The sequence below is a fragment of the Festucalex cinctus genome, chromosome 3 (assembly GCF_051991245.1).
Source record: "Festucalex cinctus isolate MCC-2025b chromosome 3, RoL_Fcin_1.0, whole genome shotgun sequence".
In the NCBI taxonomy this organism is placed as follows: domain Eukaryota; kingdom Metazoa; phylum Chordata; class Actinopteri; order Syngnathiformes; family Syngnathidae; genus Festucalex; species Festucalex cinctus.
In genome coordinates, this window is record NC_135413.1 from 21,646,681 (window position 1) to 21,665,144 (window position 18,464).

Here is an 18,464-nt window from a genome sequence, read left to right on the forward strand (position 1 = left end):
ATTAACTTCAAAGACACTGCTGGTTTTTATTTTTTAGCTACAATGCATGCTGCAACGGCAAACGTTAACTGCCTGTTTAAAGTTAACAAGCAATATCGATTCTGACGCCCGCGTATCAATACGTGTATTGTAATGAGGCCCGCAACGATATATTGCCATATCGATTTTTTGAGCACACCCCTAGTGTTGATGCTCTTAGCAGGGTGATTCAGATTCGTCTTTACGCTGACCCGGGTCAAATCAGTTGTTTGGGCATTGCTGCAATTCCACATCTACTGTACTCCCTCCTGAGCTCAGCGTATGAATGGTCCATGTGAGCTCTGTGTCCAAATGCGAATGCCGTACATATCTAGTGTGTGCATGCGCGGATACGCACGTGAACGCCGTGAGGAAAAAATGCGACTTGACACCTTCTGAAAATAAACCGCAGGGTCATGACAGAAAGATGTGCTGCTGTTGTGTGTTGGAAGGGGAGGACTCGCGCGGAATGTTTTTCTGTCTGCAGCGGGAACAGCAGAACTCCCTGACTTGTAAGTGAACTGTCAACTGTGTGGGTGATTGGGAAGACAGAACAAGCAACACAAAGATCGGCTTGGAGGAACTCAGGCCCAAGGAAAGGAAGTGCCCCCTTGAGAGTCGCGGACCCCGGAGGTCACGCAAGAGAAGCTTGTTAAATTCAACAGCCACCAGAGGAGAATGCAAAGTGAAGCAATCGGCAGATCGCAAAACAGCAGAGCAGAATTTGGAAAGAAGGCAAAAGTGACTCTTATTCAGGTCGTCAGTCATCTTAAATTGCAAGTCACTATTAACAGACACACACAGAGAAAAACTACTGCTTGTATTCAAGACAGTTTGCACATTAAGACTATGGTGTACATTCCATTTTATTATTGATGTCTTATGTTTTTGTTTTTCCTGGATCGTATTGTACAGCCAGAATAAATATCTGGATTTCGCTTTCTAACATTGCAATAAGTAAGATTTCTGCTTTTCTCAAAGCGCTAAATTAAATTCAAATTTTTGAAATTCCAGTGCAGGTAGGTCTTATTGTAATTTTCTTCCTGTGTTTTTGACCAGCGGCTCTTCCAGCTGTCAGTCTAGTTTGTTATTAAATGTTTTAGGTGAGCAGTTAGGTTTGAGATTGAGGAATTCTATTCAGTTATCAATTATTAATAAATGATTGTTGTCGTCTGTGTACTCTCAATTGATTAGTAGAGTTAAATATAAAACGTGTTTTTATTCATGCTCTAATACAATTGATGGTATGTAAAACAATGCAGCCTGGTCGACAACTGTTGTATGTTTTTTATTAACAAAAACTACGAAGCCATCCATGTACATTTGCATGCTTTTTTTTTTTTTTAAAGTTTTGCTCTCTGTTCAGCATGTTTTTTTCAGTGTTTCGGTATGTCAGCTCTGCTAATGATAAACATCTAAACTGAAATTCTGTGCAAGTCTGGCTAATATATTGCCTCGAATTTTCTGAGAGACACTACAAAATTAAAAATGCACGACCACGTTCACAAATACAGTTGCAAATGTGTGTAAACATTTAAATGAGTTCCTGAAAGTGGGTTGATAGTGGCTGTCATTATAAAGAAGAACCAAATAAATCTCCCACAAACATAAAACCCAATATTATTACAACAAGGCAATAGGGAATGCAAGACATAATACATTTTATTACAAAGAAAAAAAAAAATCCCAACCAAAATATGATACTTACGGAGCCCCTAAAGTGACATGGTAGAAAACAAAACAAAACAAAACTTTGCGTTCCCTCGCAAAACATTTTGCAACGCAAAGATTGCGTGCCCTCGTAAAAAAAACTTTGCGGTCTCTCGCAAAGATTGCGAGGGAACGCAATTTTTGCGTTCGAACGCAAAGTTGTTTTTTTCGCCTACCATGTCACCTTCGCTGCGCCGTAAACACTTTCCGGGTCATCTTCCATCCGTCGCTTTTGTTCGCATGGAAGATGACCCGGAAGTGTTTACGGCGCAGCTAAGGTAACATGGTAAGCAAAAAACAACAACTTTGCGTTCGAACGCAAAGATTGCGAAGGAACGCAAAATGTTTTTTTTTTTTTTCTACCATGTCACCTTAGGGGCTCCGTAGATACTGAATCTGGATCGTTCAATTTCAGTTGAACAAATCTATCAAGACTAATTTCCATTTTCTACAAACACAAAACTATGTAGAGTACGTTGTGTTGATCTGGTCTCATGTGTACCTCTAACCGAAAACATATTGACATTTGAGGTGAAAAGAAAAGCGCAAAATGTTGTGATTTGATTGTCTTAAGTTAATTATGTACAAATGTATGAAAGTGAGGTACCAGAGGAGCAGCGAGGCTTTAAGATGCTGGACCGAATAAGGCAAACAATGACTGTAAAGTCAAAACCCGTGATAAAATCATCATATTATTTCTTTCGACAAAAAACAAATACAATGTGGGCACTTTTTGTGCCTTACAGAGAGGTTTCCTTGGATTCTGGCACAACAGGCTTAAAGGTTAAGATCTCTGTGAAGGTGTGACCTACAGAAAAACAGAGAAAACAACACGACGCACACAACCAAGGTAAATATTTCTAGTTGCTGATTCATGTTTGATTTGCCCTTCAGCCTTACGTTTCCACTGTTCCAGGGGCAGCTCTGTGTTGTCCAACGAGTGGTCATACGGCTGAGCTTCCGTCTCCTCCTCAGGTTCCCGAAACTCTGCGAAGAACGGCAGCAAGAGGGCGTCCGCCGCCGTTGACCTGCTTTCCGGATCCAGTAATAACATGCGTTCCAGCACAGATACGGCTGAAGAAATGAGGTGGGACAGGAAAGAAAAAAATAATAATAATCAGTTGAAATGTGAGGAAAATACTGTATTTGATTCAAAAGTAAACATGTACTACCCTGTGGGTTGGCTTTGGAGAACACTTTTTGAAGGTCTGTCTTTTCAACTTTTTGGAGACTTTTGATGTAGCATTTGGCCTGAAAATAGAACGCTTACATTTTAATTCAAAGAAAAGTCGAAATAAAAGTCGAAATGGACACTCACATGGAAGAATGTGAAGTTCCAATTAGATTGTACACAGAGGTAGTGAAGGGATACTTGACTCATGGAACAATTTTCAGCAGTGAATTTGATAACTTTATTATTTTTCATGTACAATTAATACCTTTAAAAAGTATTTTTTCTACTTGCTGTCGACTGATGATGACATCACCTGTGCTGAGGAAGTAGGTAACGGCCAATCATGGCTCATCTTTTTTCTGGGTTTTGTCAGTAAACTGAGCCATTATTGGCCTTTGTATTACCTACTTCCTCAGCACAGATGATGTCATTAACAGTGGACAGCAAGTAGAATTTTTTTTTTTTAAGTATTAATTGTAAATGAAAAATAAGTTAATTTGTCTATAATTAATGTGATAACTTCATTATTTTTCACGTACAATCATTACCTTTAAAAAGTATTTTTTCTACTTGCTGTTGACTGATGATGACATCACCTGTGCTGAGGGAAGTAGGTAACGGCCAATCATGGCTCATCTTTTTTCTGGGTTTTGTCAGTAAACTGAGGCATTATCGTTATCTACTTCCTCACCACAGATGATGTCATCATCAGTCGACAGCAGGTACAAAAAATACTGTACCTGAAATATAATGAGGTTACCACATTAATTATAGACAAAATATTAACTTTTTACTGATTAAAATGGCTCAATGAGTCAAGTATCCCTTTTAATTAATTATTCTGGGGTCACTTGTAAGGTTTCTTATGAAAAAACAAGCTGATCATCAATCAAGTCTGTAGTAGTTTGCTGTTGTCTGATTTAAACTCACATCATCTGATTGTAGTTTTGCTATAAATTCCTGAGAAGGCGTCCCTGTGATCTTCATGATCTCAGTCAGCTGATCGAGGTCTGAGAAACTTGCCGTTAAGGGATCAAAAGGCGATGTCCAATTAACAATAATATAATAATGCAAAACATGAACATGTTGTGGACAAACAGTGGAAAAGGACACGGTCATTCCCTTTAAAAAGAGGTTTCCCTTGTAGCATCTCTGCCATGATGCAGCCGACTGACCAAATATCCACTGTGGAACAAGTACAAGACAGGCCGTTATTAATATAACTTGAACGCTTTGCTTCAAATGGATCAACAAGTTGAATGGTGAGCGAGCGCCCTCTCGTGGAATATAAGTGACGGCACATGGTCACGAAGCAGATTTAAAAATTGTCCCTTACTTAGATAATAAACCTTTTTAGAGCCACTCATGCATGTGTTAATGCATCAAATATCCATTTGATAATACTAAAACAAAGAAGAAAGAAAAAAAAAAAAGAGAAAAAATTGCTGATAATTTAGTCTTTGTTTATTAATTTCTACTTGTAAAATATGGGGACAAAAATTGATTGTCATATTTCATGATTTAACAAAAATCAGCTATACAATATCATTATATCAATAATGGCACTAATCATTTTCATAAAAACTTTAATAAGAGCCAATAAAACAACATAAAAAAGATCCGGCTATCGCAAATAAAATAATAGTTATTGTTTATCCTTTATCCTATTAATTAATTTTGTGATTGTCATTTGCAGTCACTGCATCAAATTGGTGGCTACTTCTGAAATTGTGTTCAGCTACATGAGTGTCAAAATCATAATCAAGCTCTTGTGATGAATCACATTGAATTGGATCTTTAAAAACGCAAAGTATGCACATTTTCTTGAAGTGTAGTGAAATGGGGGGAAAAAATGAAAATGAGGTAGTTCGTGACCTTATACTACCCGCATGCTACAGGTTAAAAAAAAAAAAAAAATTGGTTGGCTTTATACTCCAAATTTGAAAAGAAGCCGCTTGACTGAGTTTACTTGCAAGATACAATGATCAACGTCACATCTGAGTCTGTTTGGTGGTAAATGAAAATTTGTCTTAACAAATGTGTTGAGAAGCACTGAGTCAACAACACATGCTGCATATGCATAGCGCCAAAACATCATTAAATGAGTGCACTTCATAAATGTATCTTATTACCCGTCTGGCTGTAGTGCATCCAGCTCAAGATGACTTCTGGGGCACGATACCAGCGAGTCACCACATAGCCCGTCATCTCACTGTCGGTCTGACGTGCCAAACCGAAGTCCAAGATCTGACAAGACAGGACAGGACAGGTGAAATCATAAATGATGCCATCATGAAAGTGGGATTGTGATACTGAGACGATCCCCAGGAAGTCCCTTTAGGCGCCCACTGGAACAAAATCACATTTTTATTTTTATACTATTTATTATTATTATTATTATTATTATTATTATATTTTTACCATATCCTCATGAGGGTTGTGGATGTGCTTGTGCACAAATTTACACTCTCGACTGGTTGCTAGCAAATAATGAGGCAGAAACACATTTTGACACCTTATATGGGTCATTTGGAGGCTTCAGTCACGATGCATTTTTGACGACCTGTGCTTGGTATTAATACCATGCAATTTTAAGGAAAAATTTTATTTAAAATTTAGCAAATTTAAGGGTGTGGGGTTTATATGTATCAAAAAATAGTGGTATTGATACTTGCTATCGGTGAATAAGGCGCTTTACCTTGCAGTTTAGGCTCATGTTTTTTTCATGTCGAAAGAAAAGTATTACTGATAAAAAAAAATGTAGTACAGTATTGACAACAAATATTTACTTTTTTTTTTTTTTTTATGACGTATGAGTTTGTGTTGATTATCAGGGTGTGTGTACCTTGAGCTCACAGTCTTGGTTGATGGCAAGATTCCCTGGTTTAAGGTCCTAAAAAGTTCACATGAGCAGACGTAAATACGAAGACGTAAGCCATCAAGGGAGAAGTAAAGAAAGTAAGTCATAGCTCATAAAATGCCCCCTTGTTTGATTAGATAACTCAAAACAAAACAATAAAAGCTAACTTACCCTATGAATGATCCCAGCAGAGTGAATATACTGTAATAAAAGAGCATAAGTGTGATTTAGTCAACAGAACAATGGCACCCACAGGTTGTAAATGGCACACAACAGCAGGTCAAATGAGAGTTCTCTACCTTGAGCCCTTTGAGGATCTGATAGACCAAATATTGGATTTTTTCTTCAGAGAGCCTCTGCACCTTCATCACTTTGCCCAGGTCTGTCCCCATGAACGGCATCACCAGGTAACTTGAGGGTCGAGGATCATTGTGAGGGTGAGAAGCAATGTGCTCAAAAAAAAAAAAAAAAAAATCATGTACGGATTCTCACTTACAAATCATTAAATTTGTCCAAAGAGAGATCCGCAGTGAACACATCTACGAGACCGATCACCTGCAGCGGAGAGAGGATACAGTATGGTTATACATGTAATATGTGAGACTACAGTTTAAAAAAAAAAAAGAAAAGAAAAAGAAGAAGAAGATTCAAAGAAAGAGTCGGGCTCACATTTTCATGCTTCATGTGTTTGAGGAGTCTTAGCTCCCGGTAGGCTCGTTTGGCAAACAGCTCTGACTGAAAAGGTCGATTCAGCTTCTTGATGGCCACTTTGGTTCTGGTTCTGACGTCCACTGCTGAGCTAAAGAAGAAAAAAAAATAGCTACAAAATGTAATAGTACCTTTTTATTTTATTTATTTTTGCCTCGACAAGTTGGCGTGCGCCGGTGTGTCTGGCGACTCGCTTGTCTTCAGGGTCATGGTGGGGTGCTGGAGCCTATCTCAGCTGGCTTTGGGCAGTAGGCGGGGTACACCCTGGACTGGTTGCCAGCCAATCGCAGTGCATGGATATTTAAGATCCAAATCTAAATAAAATACACACTACAATAAATACAGAAGAAGTATGTAAAGTATGATGAGCATTGCGTTCAATCTTTTGTATCTTTTCTAATGTGATGAATGGCTGCACTAAACATAGATGGAGGCTCCATCTCGGGTTGGTACCAATTTACCAAACAACAACTTTGGTTGTGTTGTTGAAGGGTCATTGGGTGTTTTTGAGGCACGGCAGCTCGCACTGGGCCCGCCCACTGAGTAAACCATTTACAGTCCAATAAACACTGAATGCTACTTCATGTTCTGCACCTCCACCTTAATGTTTGAGGGATGGATCGCTTAGATACGTCGACACAAAATTATTGTAAGATGCTCGGTGTGGTTTTGTTTTCCATTCAACTTCTATACGAAAAAGCGGCGTGTCAAGAAAAGATGCTCTTTTGTTAAACACGAGTCATGTACGTGGTGGTTGCTTGCTGTTTAACATCTTCACTACCACTTTCTATTGTCACAAGCACGCCGCCCACACAATGACTCAATTACTTTTACATCGAATTGTCACATTTGACTCACCAGACCGTCCCGTATGCTCCAGTCCCCACCTGCTTCAGCTCACGGTACCTATCCGGTACCTCCCATGAGGTTTTGTTGATTTCCTGCCGATAGTAGCCCGGTCTGACACGTCGAGACATACTTGTTGTGAGAAGATGAAGAAAATCAAAGTTGGATTATTCTCCTCTTTGTGGTTCAGTCCCTTCAAAGGTTACTCGTCCATTGTTCTAGCTCCTGTGCGTCGATCATTATTGCGCCTGTGTTGTGTTCGTGTGTTTTGTGAGTGCGCGTGCGTCAGGAGCTCTCAGGACGCACCCTACCTAAAGTCGCACAAAGCCACTCCCTACTCCAGTTTGGACGTCTGCCAATAAAGGTGAGACACCTGGAATGTGTGTAACACGACACTACTAGCAGTAAAAAAAAAAAAAAAATAAAAAATAAAAAAAAAATCGTACGTTCAATGCACAAAAAAAAGCAGCTTAAAGTCTCCAGTAATGAGAGGACTGTCAGGTTGGCTGTCGATGCGGCTTAGTGCAAGCATGTGCACAAGTTTTAGGGCTTGCTAGGGCAAGATCATTTCGTCTTCTGAGCGTGCCAGGAAAAAAAAAAATGTCTGCTTGCATAAGATCAGCCTAGGTGGCCTTAATACAAACAGATATGTTTATGTTGGTAAAAGGACCATTCATTTCTAGTCTCGCAGTTATGCAACACAAATATGAAGAGGCAGAGGGTATTTGAGATTAGTATGTGGACTTTATTAGGATTTCATGCAAGCAAATGTGCCCCTTGAGTTAACTCATTCACTCCCAAAAACGTATTGATACATTTTTTTAGGTTTTTGTTTGCTAGAGTTTTTGTATGAAGGCTTTGATGCAGTTTCTGACCTGAAGTGGTCGCTTAAAGCGATGGTAGTTATTACAAAAAAAAAACAAAAAAAAAAACAGCAGGTGGCAGCAAAGTATAAGAGATCAACCACGTCCATGTTGCAACAAGCTTTTTTTCCCAGTATTTTCAACAGGTTTGTGAATAATGATGAAACTTAGCTAATTCTAATGCTAATTGCTACAAAACATAAAAGCAGATAAAAAAAAAAATATACCGTCCTTTTTTTTTTCCCCTGATGAAAGAAGAGACATTTTTCTTTTGGTAGGTTCCATGTTTTTATGGCAATAGAACATGAAAATGGCTGGGAGTGAATGAGTTAATAGCTTCCAAAAACTACAACTTTGGACTATCTTAGCAAAACATTCCAACTAAATTCCGAGGTAAACATATAAACACACTTAGTCAATTTGTTCTCTAACTGATCATGATTAGAACCTTGTGATTGACCTACAAACGGTATTATGTGTTGGAATACCGCGTTAAAGTAACTTTCACATGAAAACATTTAAACATAAACTGGCCACAACATTTAGATACACCTGCACCATCTCCACCTTCTATGATCCAATACAAGCACTGTAGCAAAAAAAAAAAAAAAAAAAAAAAAAAAAAAACTCCAAAGAAAATCAGTACGTTTTAGTGGAATTATGAATCACGATGCTTATTATTATTCCTACAGTTAACTTCTCTGTATGATACATGCAGTGGTGCCTTGAGATACAAGTGAACCGGCATACGAATCTGACCAGCCACTGTTCGACTGCTTGTTTTGATTTGACTTGTGAGCAAAAACTTGATACAAGCACTCTACTGTGGCAGTGAACTCACCTCAACAACAAACAGCAGTTTGGAAGCGAGTGAACAAATCCTCAAGAAAAAGAGGCGTTAGGTTGCTTATTGACACTCACACTTCAAGCATTACAGTCGAACTAAACATAAAACTTAGAGAACTACACATTGTGTATTTAAATAAACGACATAACTTTGCCTTAAAGTCCACAACACATAATGGGGAAGACCATAGACGGGCTAACAAATAGAATCCCTGTTAACAGACATTTAAACACAAAAGGTGGAGCAACACAGACATATGACATTTATATTATTTATCCTCTGAAAAGAATGACTTTATATTACTAGGGCTTACTGAGGAGCCAAGACCAGCTCCATGGACAGTGTATACCCGCATGCCTGTATTGCGCTGTCACCAGGTTGCCAGGATGCAAGGAGCAGCACAATCTACACTAGATTGAAACAAAAAAAAAAAAGGGGGTCTAAAACAGTTTCATTTCTTTATGTTTTACGTAATTTTGTTTGTTTTATAAAGTTCAGTATTATAGAGTGCTACAAATATTTTGGTTGTTTATTTTGGGAGGCTGGAACGGATTAATGGCATTTCCATTCACTTCAATAGGGGGAATTTGAGATGAGTGTTGCAAGTTATGAGCGTGGTCACTGAACAAATTTAACTCGTATCTCAAGGCACCATTCCGTTCATAGTTGTACCGGCTCTCATTCATCAAATGTTCATGATGTCGTGGCTGGTCGATGTAAATGTAAGCAATCAAACAGGCTTAATGAATTCGATTTGGTATATTTTCAGGCATTACCCCCACAGTTTATCAGCCTCAAACAGGTCCTTGTGAGATTTTCCGTCTGAGCCGTCATTAACAGTCAACAGGCACCAAACAGACAGGGAACGAGATGGGTGATGCTTTATAATGTGTAGGATTCCAAAAATAATAATACTATTTTTTTGTGTGTCTGCAAGAGCTGTCATGACAGTAGTCATATTTGTGGCAGCAAACCCAACTTATTCCCTGTCTGCCTTGTGTCACTGATGTTCTCTATGGAGTGATGAACCTCAGACTCACTTCCCTGACACCGGCCCACCACACAGTGATCGAATTGTGCAAATAATCGAGACAATTAAAAACGGAAGTCAAATGCTAACACTTCCCTCACATTTTGACAGGCCAGATGATGAAGCTCAGGGAAGTTATTACGAAGATCATGTGACACAGATTGCCTGAGACCAAGTTGGAGGTTTGCTGTCATACGGGACGGGATTGTGGACTGTCGAGGAAGATGCCGTCGCTTGCTGATGCTCTTCGCCGTCGTCTCTCTCCCCCTGTTGGGTGGCACCACCTTGGCCCACCCAAGCAGGCGCCTCCAGACCCGGCTGGGAGGAGAAAGGCTTCTCCAGAACTTTGAGGACCCGCTGCACCTGGAATACAGTATTGCTAGATATTACACAACATAACATGATACTTTTTCACACTATATGAGCAAAAGTAAGTGAGGTCAATGTTTGCGGTATGGACCGATTTGGGTCGGTGCTTCTGAGCACCGATTCGCGTAAAGTTAAAAACGGTGCCATGTTTTGGTTCTGAAGCACATCTTTCTAAATTGTGATTGTGCGGGAATAGAACAGTTGCCGATTTTCCAAGGTGCTCTTGAACGCAACGTCACCCACTCGCGTAGGATTTCACACGCTAAGAATACATTTCTTGGTTTACAAACTAGCGAAATTTATGCAGCACCAAGCCAAACAAATACAGTTTATGAAGTATGACAGTCTCCGAGAGGTTCGTCTTCAAACACTTCAACTTCTTTTTTTTTTTTTTGCTAAATAAGTCCAACGTGGACTTAAAAAAAGAAAAAAAATGCACAAGTAACACCAGTTCAGGGTGTAGCCCGCCTACAGCACCCCTCCGCGACCCTTGTGAGGAATAAGCAGTCAAGAAAATGGATGGATGGATGCACATGTAACAAAAATTATTAATTTCTATATTTACAATTTAACTTCATTCCTTGTGTTGTTCATTGCATAGAACTTTGCTTCACACTTTGTTGTAATATTAATTTATGTGTGTTAATTATACTTCTGTAATTGTAAAAATGTTACCACTTTATTTTTACTATTCCTTTCTGGCTCATTTGTTTTAGATTTTAAATCTTTATTTGTCAAGTTTTAAATGTTGAAAAGTAATTGTTAAATTGATTTTTATTTTATTTTTCACTGTTAAATAAGCAATGGACATTTATTACCACACAAATAAATAAATAAATAAATAAATAAATAAATACTGCAATTGGCTGGCAACCAGTTCATGATGTACCAGGCCTACTGCCCGATGACGGCTTGGATAGGCTCCAGCATCCCCGCGACCCTTGTGAGGACTAAGCGGTGAAGGAAATGGATGGATGGATAAATAAATACAATAAAATAAAAATAAAAAGTGTGTGAAAAAGAGAGAGTAAAAAAGTACCGAAAATTGATCGTTGAGTACCGGTATGGATTTCCAGGTAGCGAGAATTGGAACGGTACCGGTTCAAACGTGAAAGGTACCCATCCCTATTGGTTTCTCCTTTAACAAATCTGGACGATATACTTTAGTGCGTAAACTAAGATGATTAAAAAAGTGAATGTTAGAGGCCTTGTGGTCCTCCACCTTCCATTTGGGTGTACTACTGATGCTCAATAGGGTTTGGGTCTGGAGACATGCTAAATCACTCCGCCATATTTGCGCTTAGCAAAACAAAATAGTTGTAACAGTAGCAAACCAGTCATCTGGGAGTTGTGTTTTAGACTCTTAATATTAGTAAATCCATATCCTTAGTAGTAGTAGTATAATAGTTGTCTTTTTTGAGCTTGTGAACAAACCACAAGCATCAGGTGACCATACCTCAGAGAAGTCTCCACTTTCAGCAGCCTCTATTGCATTCTGGGCAATGTAGTTGCGGAGCACCACACGTGGGTTGGTGCTGTCCATCACCCTCACCCTCTCCTCCTGCACAGCCTGCACGTCGCTGCTGCCCTCCAGTTCCTGAGCCAGACGCTTCCTGTAGCGGTGATACCAAAGAGCACACATAAGGACAGTAACGGAACAGCCAACAGCCCATTTCCTGTTTTTAATTGACACTCCCTGCCCACTTTATCAGTAACACTCCCACCTGAATATCGCTCATCCGGGCCAAGCAATTTAAGCACCTTATGTGAATTTTACAAGCAACTTTTTTTTTTTTCCCCCATGACTGCCTAGGTCCATTTCCCCCCCTCCATCCCACCTATAGCGTGCGATCCAAGAGGTCCACTCCTCAGTCTGTTTGGCTTTGAGTTCTTCCTCGTTGGTCTCCATCAGTTCCTTCAGCTTGCTGAGTCGGCTGAGCTGCCTCCCTATTGTCACCCTGTCTGAGATCATCTGGAAGAGTGCTGGGTTGCTCTGGGCCAGAGAAAGCAGCATCGACAACTCCCTGTTGACAGCATGCAGAATATAAAAATAGCCACTGTGTTTAACTATTATGAACACCTAGCTACCATCTCCATATTAAGCACAAATGGGAATAAGGGAGTAACATGACAGAGTTGCTTCCATTTACCTGGGGGGATTTTCTACAAAAAACTGGAGTAGGCCTGTGGATATTTTAGACTACTCATCTAAGAGAACATTTGTGAGGTGAAAGGCTCTTCCACACTAAATCATCAAAAGGACATGTCACCCCAATGTGTGGCGCGTAGTGAAGCGTAGGCCTTTATCAATTTGTTTGTATATTTTATACACTTTCATACATTGTAATCATGTTCCAGTTTAAAGTTTAAGGTGCCAATACCTGGCACCTTATTTCAAGGTATTGGTATGAGCGATGGCAGCCAATCACCAGCCCTCTTGGTGCCATTTTACCAGCAGGAACTACAAAGTTGAAATTAGAAGAGTAGAAAATTGCCATTAATTTCATGCAATTTTAAGGAAAAATGTAATGTTGGAACATATCTAGGTCAGGGTTCACCAATTCCAGTCCTCGAAGTCCGGCAGGTTTGGATGTTTCCGCCTACCAACACACTTGAGACTAAAGATCAGTATCGTTATCAGGCATGCTGATTAGCTGATTATATGAAACAGGTGTGCTAGTGGGCGGAAACACCTAAAATCTGAAAGACTCCGGACCTGATATAGGTCTTTCTTTATAATGATCTGTAATTGTTTTTTGTTTTTTGTTTTTTTTTGGGGGGGTGGGGGGGCAATTTATGTATCAAATGTACAAGAGCTATCAGTACTTAATTGAGTTGAGTTTGAGTTTAGTTTAGTTTATTGAAAGGACAGTGTGCAGTAACATTAAAAAGATGGCTGTACCAGATTTAGCACAATGCTAGTTTCCATCAGCAACTACTCAAGAGTTTGAGTACTCGTACTGGTATTAGTCTGAAAAAAAGTGAACAAGTGATATCAAACATCACTAACTTTGATCATTAATTTTATTTTTCTTCTCAAGTCCTGAATAGTTCAGATACTCTATGCACTATGCTAGTAGCAGTGTTTGAAATTGTGTTTACAAAAGGTTGTTGTTGTTTTTTTTGCCTCCTAAAAAAAAAAAAAAAAAAAGAGACAAGAAAGAAAGCTGTAATTCCTAAACACCAGCTCCAATTTGGATGGCAATACTATCAAATTAAAGCAGAGGGTCTACACTTTAATTCTATATTGATTATATGAATGTATCCAGGATATGTTTTTGCCAACAGCTAAAATAACAAACCTCGTGTTACTGTCCAAATATTTTTGGGCCTAACTGTATGTTGTGTAAACAATCAGACTGGGAAATCTGACAAGAAGTTCAAATGTATGACATTCCTGATTACAGTAAAACTTGGGTTTGGAACTACTTTAGTTAGTCCTAAAAAGGTCATACACAACAACATCCAATTAGAAATCTCTTAGTCTGCCATCAGTCAGATTATAAAATCTCATCAACCCTAAACTAAATTTCTGCTGCAAATCTGTACATGCTTTGGTGAATGTTCAGCCTGCAGTGGCCTAAGTAACTCACCGTGGGTCCATGGTGGGTTTATTGGCAGCTTTGAGCTCCTCCAAAGACGCACACTGCTCCAACAAGAGGTTTTCAGCTTCTTTGACAAGCTCCTCTTCCCTGTCACTTTCTCCCTCCGAGGGACATGGGATCCGACTTAGACTGCGGAACGTGTTGGTGAAGTCAGCTCCTGCACAATAATAGACCACAAGTGAACAAGAAGATAAGCCGATCGGAAAACAGATATCATCACTTACAGTAGAATAATTTTTAACTCATTTGCTCCCAAAAACGTATACGGTAAATACATTCTATTTTAAATATATTAAGCGTCCGAAAGATATATTTATACATTTTTTAATGTTTTTTTTTTTTATGCTAGAGCATACAGAAGGCTTTGGTGCAGCCTTTTAACTGCAGAGAGCAGGTGAAAAAAATAGTAGTAATTACAAAAACGGCCAGCAGCTGGCAGCATAGTATAAGAGATCAACCAGGGCCATGATGAAAACAAGCTGTTTCCCCACAATTCTAAGCAGATTTGTGAATAATGATGAAACTTAGCTATATTGTAACGCTAAGTGCTGCAAAACAGGAACAGGTAGAAATAAACCTTTTTTTTTCCTGATGAAAGAAGAGAAGAGACTCTACCCTTTCTTTTGGTAGGTTCCTTTTTTTTTTTTATAGCAATAGAACACAATATTCTGCGGGCCTTGCAAAATCAGTCAAAAGCCGGTACAACAGCTGGGAGCCAAGGGGGTTGCTTCAGTGAAAATGGCTGTGAGTGAATGAGTTAATTGGAACAACACTAAAACTCTGACTGTATAGATAATGTTCTGCGCAAAATCTCAGAATAAAGAATATTAGGGGGGTTGGATAGATACTAGTCTGGCTGTCTCTCTATTTCGCAATATCTGCAATATTAGGATTTTTTTTGTATTGAATATTTTTAAACAACCAATCTACAGAAGAGAGTAGATAATATATTAACTGTCCATAAAAGGCTTAAAAAACAAACAAACAAAAAAGTAACGGAAGAAGGTAAAGCAAAGACTTGAACATTCCTGTCTGACCTGTATTGTGCATGGTTTGCAGCAGCTCTGTAATAAGGATCTCATCCTCGGGTTCCTCTTTCTTCAATAAACCCAGCTTCTTCCTCATATTATTAAGGTAGAAGCTGTTATACAAATCTAAATATTCCTCCATAACAGCTTTTGCCCGGTCAGGTGGAAGCTCTGGATCGAGGGCCTCTGCTAACTTGACAAGATTCCAGCGGCAGATAGCTGGCTGAGCTTGGTAAGAGTAGCGTCCAGAGTTGTCTGAAGCGTTGCAAATGAAGTCTGGATCAAACCTGAGGGGAATTAAAACAAGAATGAAAAAGGAGAAAATACACGTCTTGTGCATGAGCACTTCATTTACCAGTGAATTGGACGGATGGGTCATTTACAGTGGAGTTGGATTTTGAACAAGGCTATTTCATAAAAATCTCACCTGTCCATGAAGCCATAGGGACCATAGTCCAGAGTGAGTCCGAGGATGCTCATGTTGTCTGTGTTCAGGACACCATGACAAAATCCGACACATTGCCACTGAGCCACCAGTCGAGCCGTCCGATGCATCACCTTCATACAAGAAGTCATGAAAAGTGACAATGGGATTCTTTTTAATTTCTTAACATTAACAAAAAAAAATATGTCATCAAATGTTAGTTAGTATCTCTGTCTAACCTTGCTTTCAAAGTTTCTAAGATTCCCCAGCGAAAATGGAGAGAGGACACAGTGACTCAGCACATAAGGTCACTGAGTCATTTATTACAGTTGTGACGTCAGGTCTTAAATGCATGTCATAATGCTGCTAAAGCTGCACAGACATCTTTTAAAAGTCACTTGTGAGATATGACTGCAATAAAGTGCTCCAACCTCTCTGAAGAAAGCCACATTCCTCTCCACCCGATCTGAGTACTGCTGCTGGATCTCTGGGTAGAACATCTCGATGGCATAATCCAGCATCTGTCCTCGGAGCTCATCATATCCATAGCTGGGACCCTGACGACCTGTGAGCTCATCTGCCTGCTTAAATATCTCAAAAGAACCAAACCTGTTCAGATGGTGAACAACAGCAACCATCAAATCCAGGAAGTACAGGATCATGTGATGCGGTCAAGGGCACTGACGACTCACCTTAGAAAGGTTGGTGCGATCCTGAGGACCACTGAGCACCTCTCATATTGAGGGTGTCCGCTGTAGTAGATATCTCTTACGACTTTGCTGTCTGACGTTACAACAGAGCCCGCTCTCGTGGTGGGCACACGCAAGAAGTGCATAGCCTCACTGCAGAGGAATTCTCTTATGCTGGAGCGCAGCACCTTACGGCCATCGGCTTGTCTATTGACAGAAAGCCACACAGCTGTATTTTGTCAAATTTCTACGGCTCCACCTGTTCTCATTTGTCAACACATGACTACAATGAGCAGTGACTTTCCACATGCCTGAACAAATTGTCAACATACAGATTAAAATCTTCAATTTTATACTGACATTGAAAGATAAATAATTATAATTTAAAAAAAGATGTGCTTTAAGATTAAAAATAGTAACAAAAGCTATATCTTAAGATTAAAGCTGAAGAGACAGAGAACACGTGTTCTAATAATGAGTTAATGGCGTTGTGTTGGTTTGAGTGACACCACATTATGTCTGAAAATATTGAAAAAATATTAAATTGTTATAAATAGGATCTCAAAAGAATTAGCTTAATGGTTGCCATTTCTCCTGAGTCATGTAGCTCACTATCTTCCTCTTGTCTAGCTGTAGGAGTTTTTCACAACAGGGTTTGAGCTATGTTGAAACAACTTCAGAAGATAAATAGAACTATTTAAAATGTGTCTGTAATAAAACAAAATGCATTTTAAGTTAAACGGAAGTCACAAAACTGTACACTGCAAATGGGTTAAAACTCGTTTTATCTAATATTTTTTTATGTAGGTTGCCAATTAATAGAGAGGAACATGTACAAAATACAATTTAGGGGGCGCTCAATGGCTATTTGATATTGTAAATATGATTTATGAATCACTTTTACTACAGCTACATTTTGTCTCAGGAGTGAGGACAACTATTTTTCTGCGTGGATGATTTGAAATTTGAAGTACATAGTGTGCAGGTTTAAATCACAAATTCATATTTATTTGGCAGTGTCAAATTTGGCAATCAAAACGGAGCATTATGATCGTTGCAAATGCACAATACATCACAGTAATACGATTGTGTCCCAGTATGGATGCCAATCATGCAAATGGAAAATAAACATTTTAGTACCTCGAATAGGGGGTAAGTCCGGCTCCTTTCACCTGAATCTCCCATCGGCCACTAGGGTTTTCGTGCAACAGGTTGGGGTCCTGATTGGGTGGTACTCTGACTTCCCCCAGGTAGCAGGCCGCACCATCACCCAGCTGACCAGCGAAATTGCCGAACTGGTGGCCACAGTAGCAATGAGCAGCAGGCTCGGATCCAGGCATTACTTTGGAGCCGCTCAGATATTCTGGCGCGAGTGCGTCGTCAGTGACCTCATCCCCGTTGAGCCCGAGCAGAGCCAAAGCTTCGTGAGACACCGCCACTAGCCGAGGCTTAGTCAGCGGCTGCGGAATGACCCTGGAGAAACACGCTCGTTTCACCTGTCGCACGCCGGGCTCCTCGGAGGGGTCCAAGGGAAGTTTCTTCAGGGCGACATTGTCAAAGTGGAGTCGCTCCAGTGGAGAACGACTCATGGCCAGACCCATTTCGTCCATACCGACAGAAGTTAGGAATCGAAACAAGGACACGCCTGGGCTAAAAATACGTGACGTACCTGATCTCAGTCGATGAACCACAAGAGCCATCAAACTAAGATCACGCCCATCTATCTACTTTGGCTGGCTGGCGCAGTTAGAAGAGTTTCTTCGTCATGCTTTCATAATCCGGAAGTAACAGCGGATGTTTGTGTACAAGTGGTGTCCCATTATTATTCGTCCCACTGGAACATGTAAAAGAGACGGAATAAAAGCATTTCAGTACTTTATTCCGCATCTGAATTATCGTTTGTTGTGACAGACGTTTTCTCTTTGAAATATTACGCTTGTAATTTAACAAGAGCAAGAGATAAGCGATTTTTGTGTGTGAACAACATCATTTGACGTATCTTTCATGAGTGGACACGTTCATAATGACGATGCAGAGAGCTGACATTTATTGCTTAATTAACATTATCTATATACATGGCTGTATCGTCGAATTGGCCACAATCCTACAAGACATTTTTTTTTTTTATCTCCAAAAGTGGTGGTTGTAGTTGTAGCATATCAGTCTTAGGCGAGTAAATTATAACAGTCACAAAAACAAAACAAAACAAAACCTTATACAGTGTTCCCTCGTTTTCCGCTGGGGTTAGGTTCCAAAAAATACCCGCAATAAATGAAATCCGCGAAGTAGTTAG

The 18,464-nt window shown here is 39.6% G+C and overlaps 2 protein-coding genes across 2 annotated transcripts; both read right to left on the reverse strand.

The window, feature by feature from the left end:
• Positions 1-2,000: 2,000 nt before the first annotated feature.
• On the reverse strand, positions 2,001-7,739 carry mapk12a (mitogen-activated protein kinase 12a). The gene is made up of 12 exons (XM_077516683.1): positions 7,329-7,739; positions 6,432-6,561; positions 6,259-6,317; positions 6,062-6,173; positions 5,934-5,963; positions 5,748-5,795; positions 5,035-5,149; positions 4,016-4,087; positions 3,833-3,912; positions 2,901-2,979; positions 2,629-2,802; positions 2,001-2,536 (listed from the first exon to the last, which is right to left on the reverse strand). Exons 1-12 carry the CDS (start codon positions 7,445-7,447, stop codon positions 2,469-2,471), a joined length of 1,086 nt encoding a protein of 361 aa, XP_077372809.1. The 5' UTR covers positions 7,448-7,739; the 3' UTR covers positions 2,001-2,468.
• Positions 7,740-8,040: 301 nt separating this feature from the next.
• On the reverse strand, positions 8,041-18,005 carry selenoo1 (selenoprotein O1). Its single transcript, XM_077516653.1, has 9 exons — positions 17,312-18,005; positions 16,175-16,378; positions 15,914-16,091; positions 15,486-15,616; positions 15,068-15,345; positions 14,019-14,187; positions 12,264-12,449; positions 11,882-12,038; positions 8,041-10,419 (listed from the first exon to the last, which is right to left on the reverse strand). The coding sequence occupies exons 1-9, from the start codon at positions 17,869-17,871 to the stop codon at positions 10,195-10,197; spliced, it is 2,088 nt and encodes a 695-aa protein (XP_077372779.1). The 5' UTR covers positions 17,872-18,005; the 3' UTR covers positions 8,041-10,194.
• Between the last annotated feature and the right edge of the window lie 459 nt (positions 18,006-18,464).

What these genes read in the sequence shown, in the direction of transcription:
- mapk12a (XM_077516683.1), bottom strand. Translation starts at nt 7,447, where the DNA reads ATGTCTCGACGTGTCAGACCGGGCTACTATCGGCAGGAAATCAACAAA. An exon ending in AGATCCTCAAAGGGCTCAAG is followed by an intron (nt 5,964 to 6,061) that starts GTAGAGAACTCT and finishes CTTTTATTACAG; the next exon opens with TATATTCACTCTGCTGGGAT. An exon ending in CTGCTGGGATCATTCATAGG is followed by an intron (nt 5,796 to 5,933) that starts GTAAGTTAGCTT and finishes TGAACTTTTTAG; the next exon opens with GACCTTAAACCAGGGAATCT.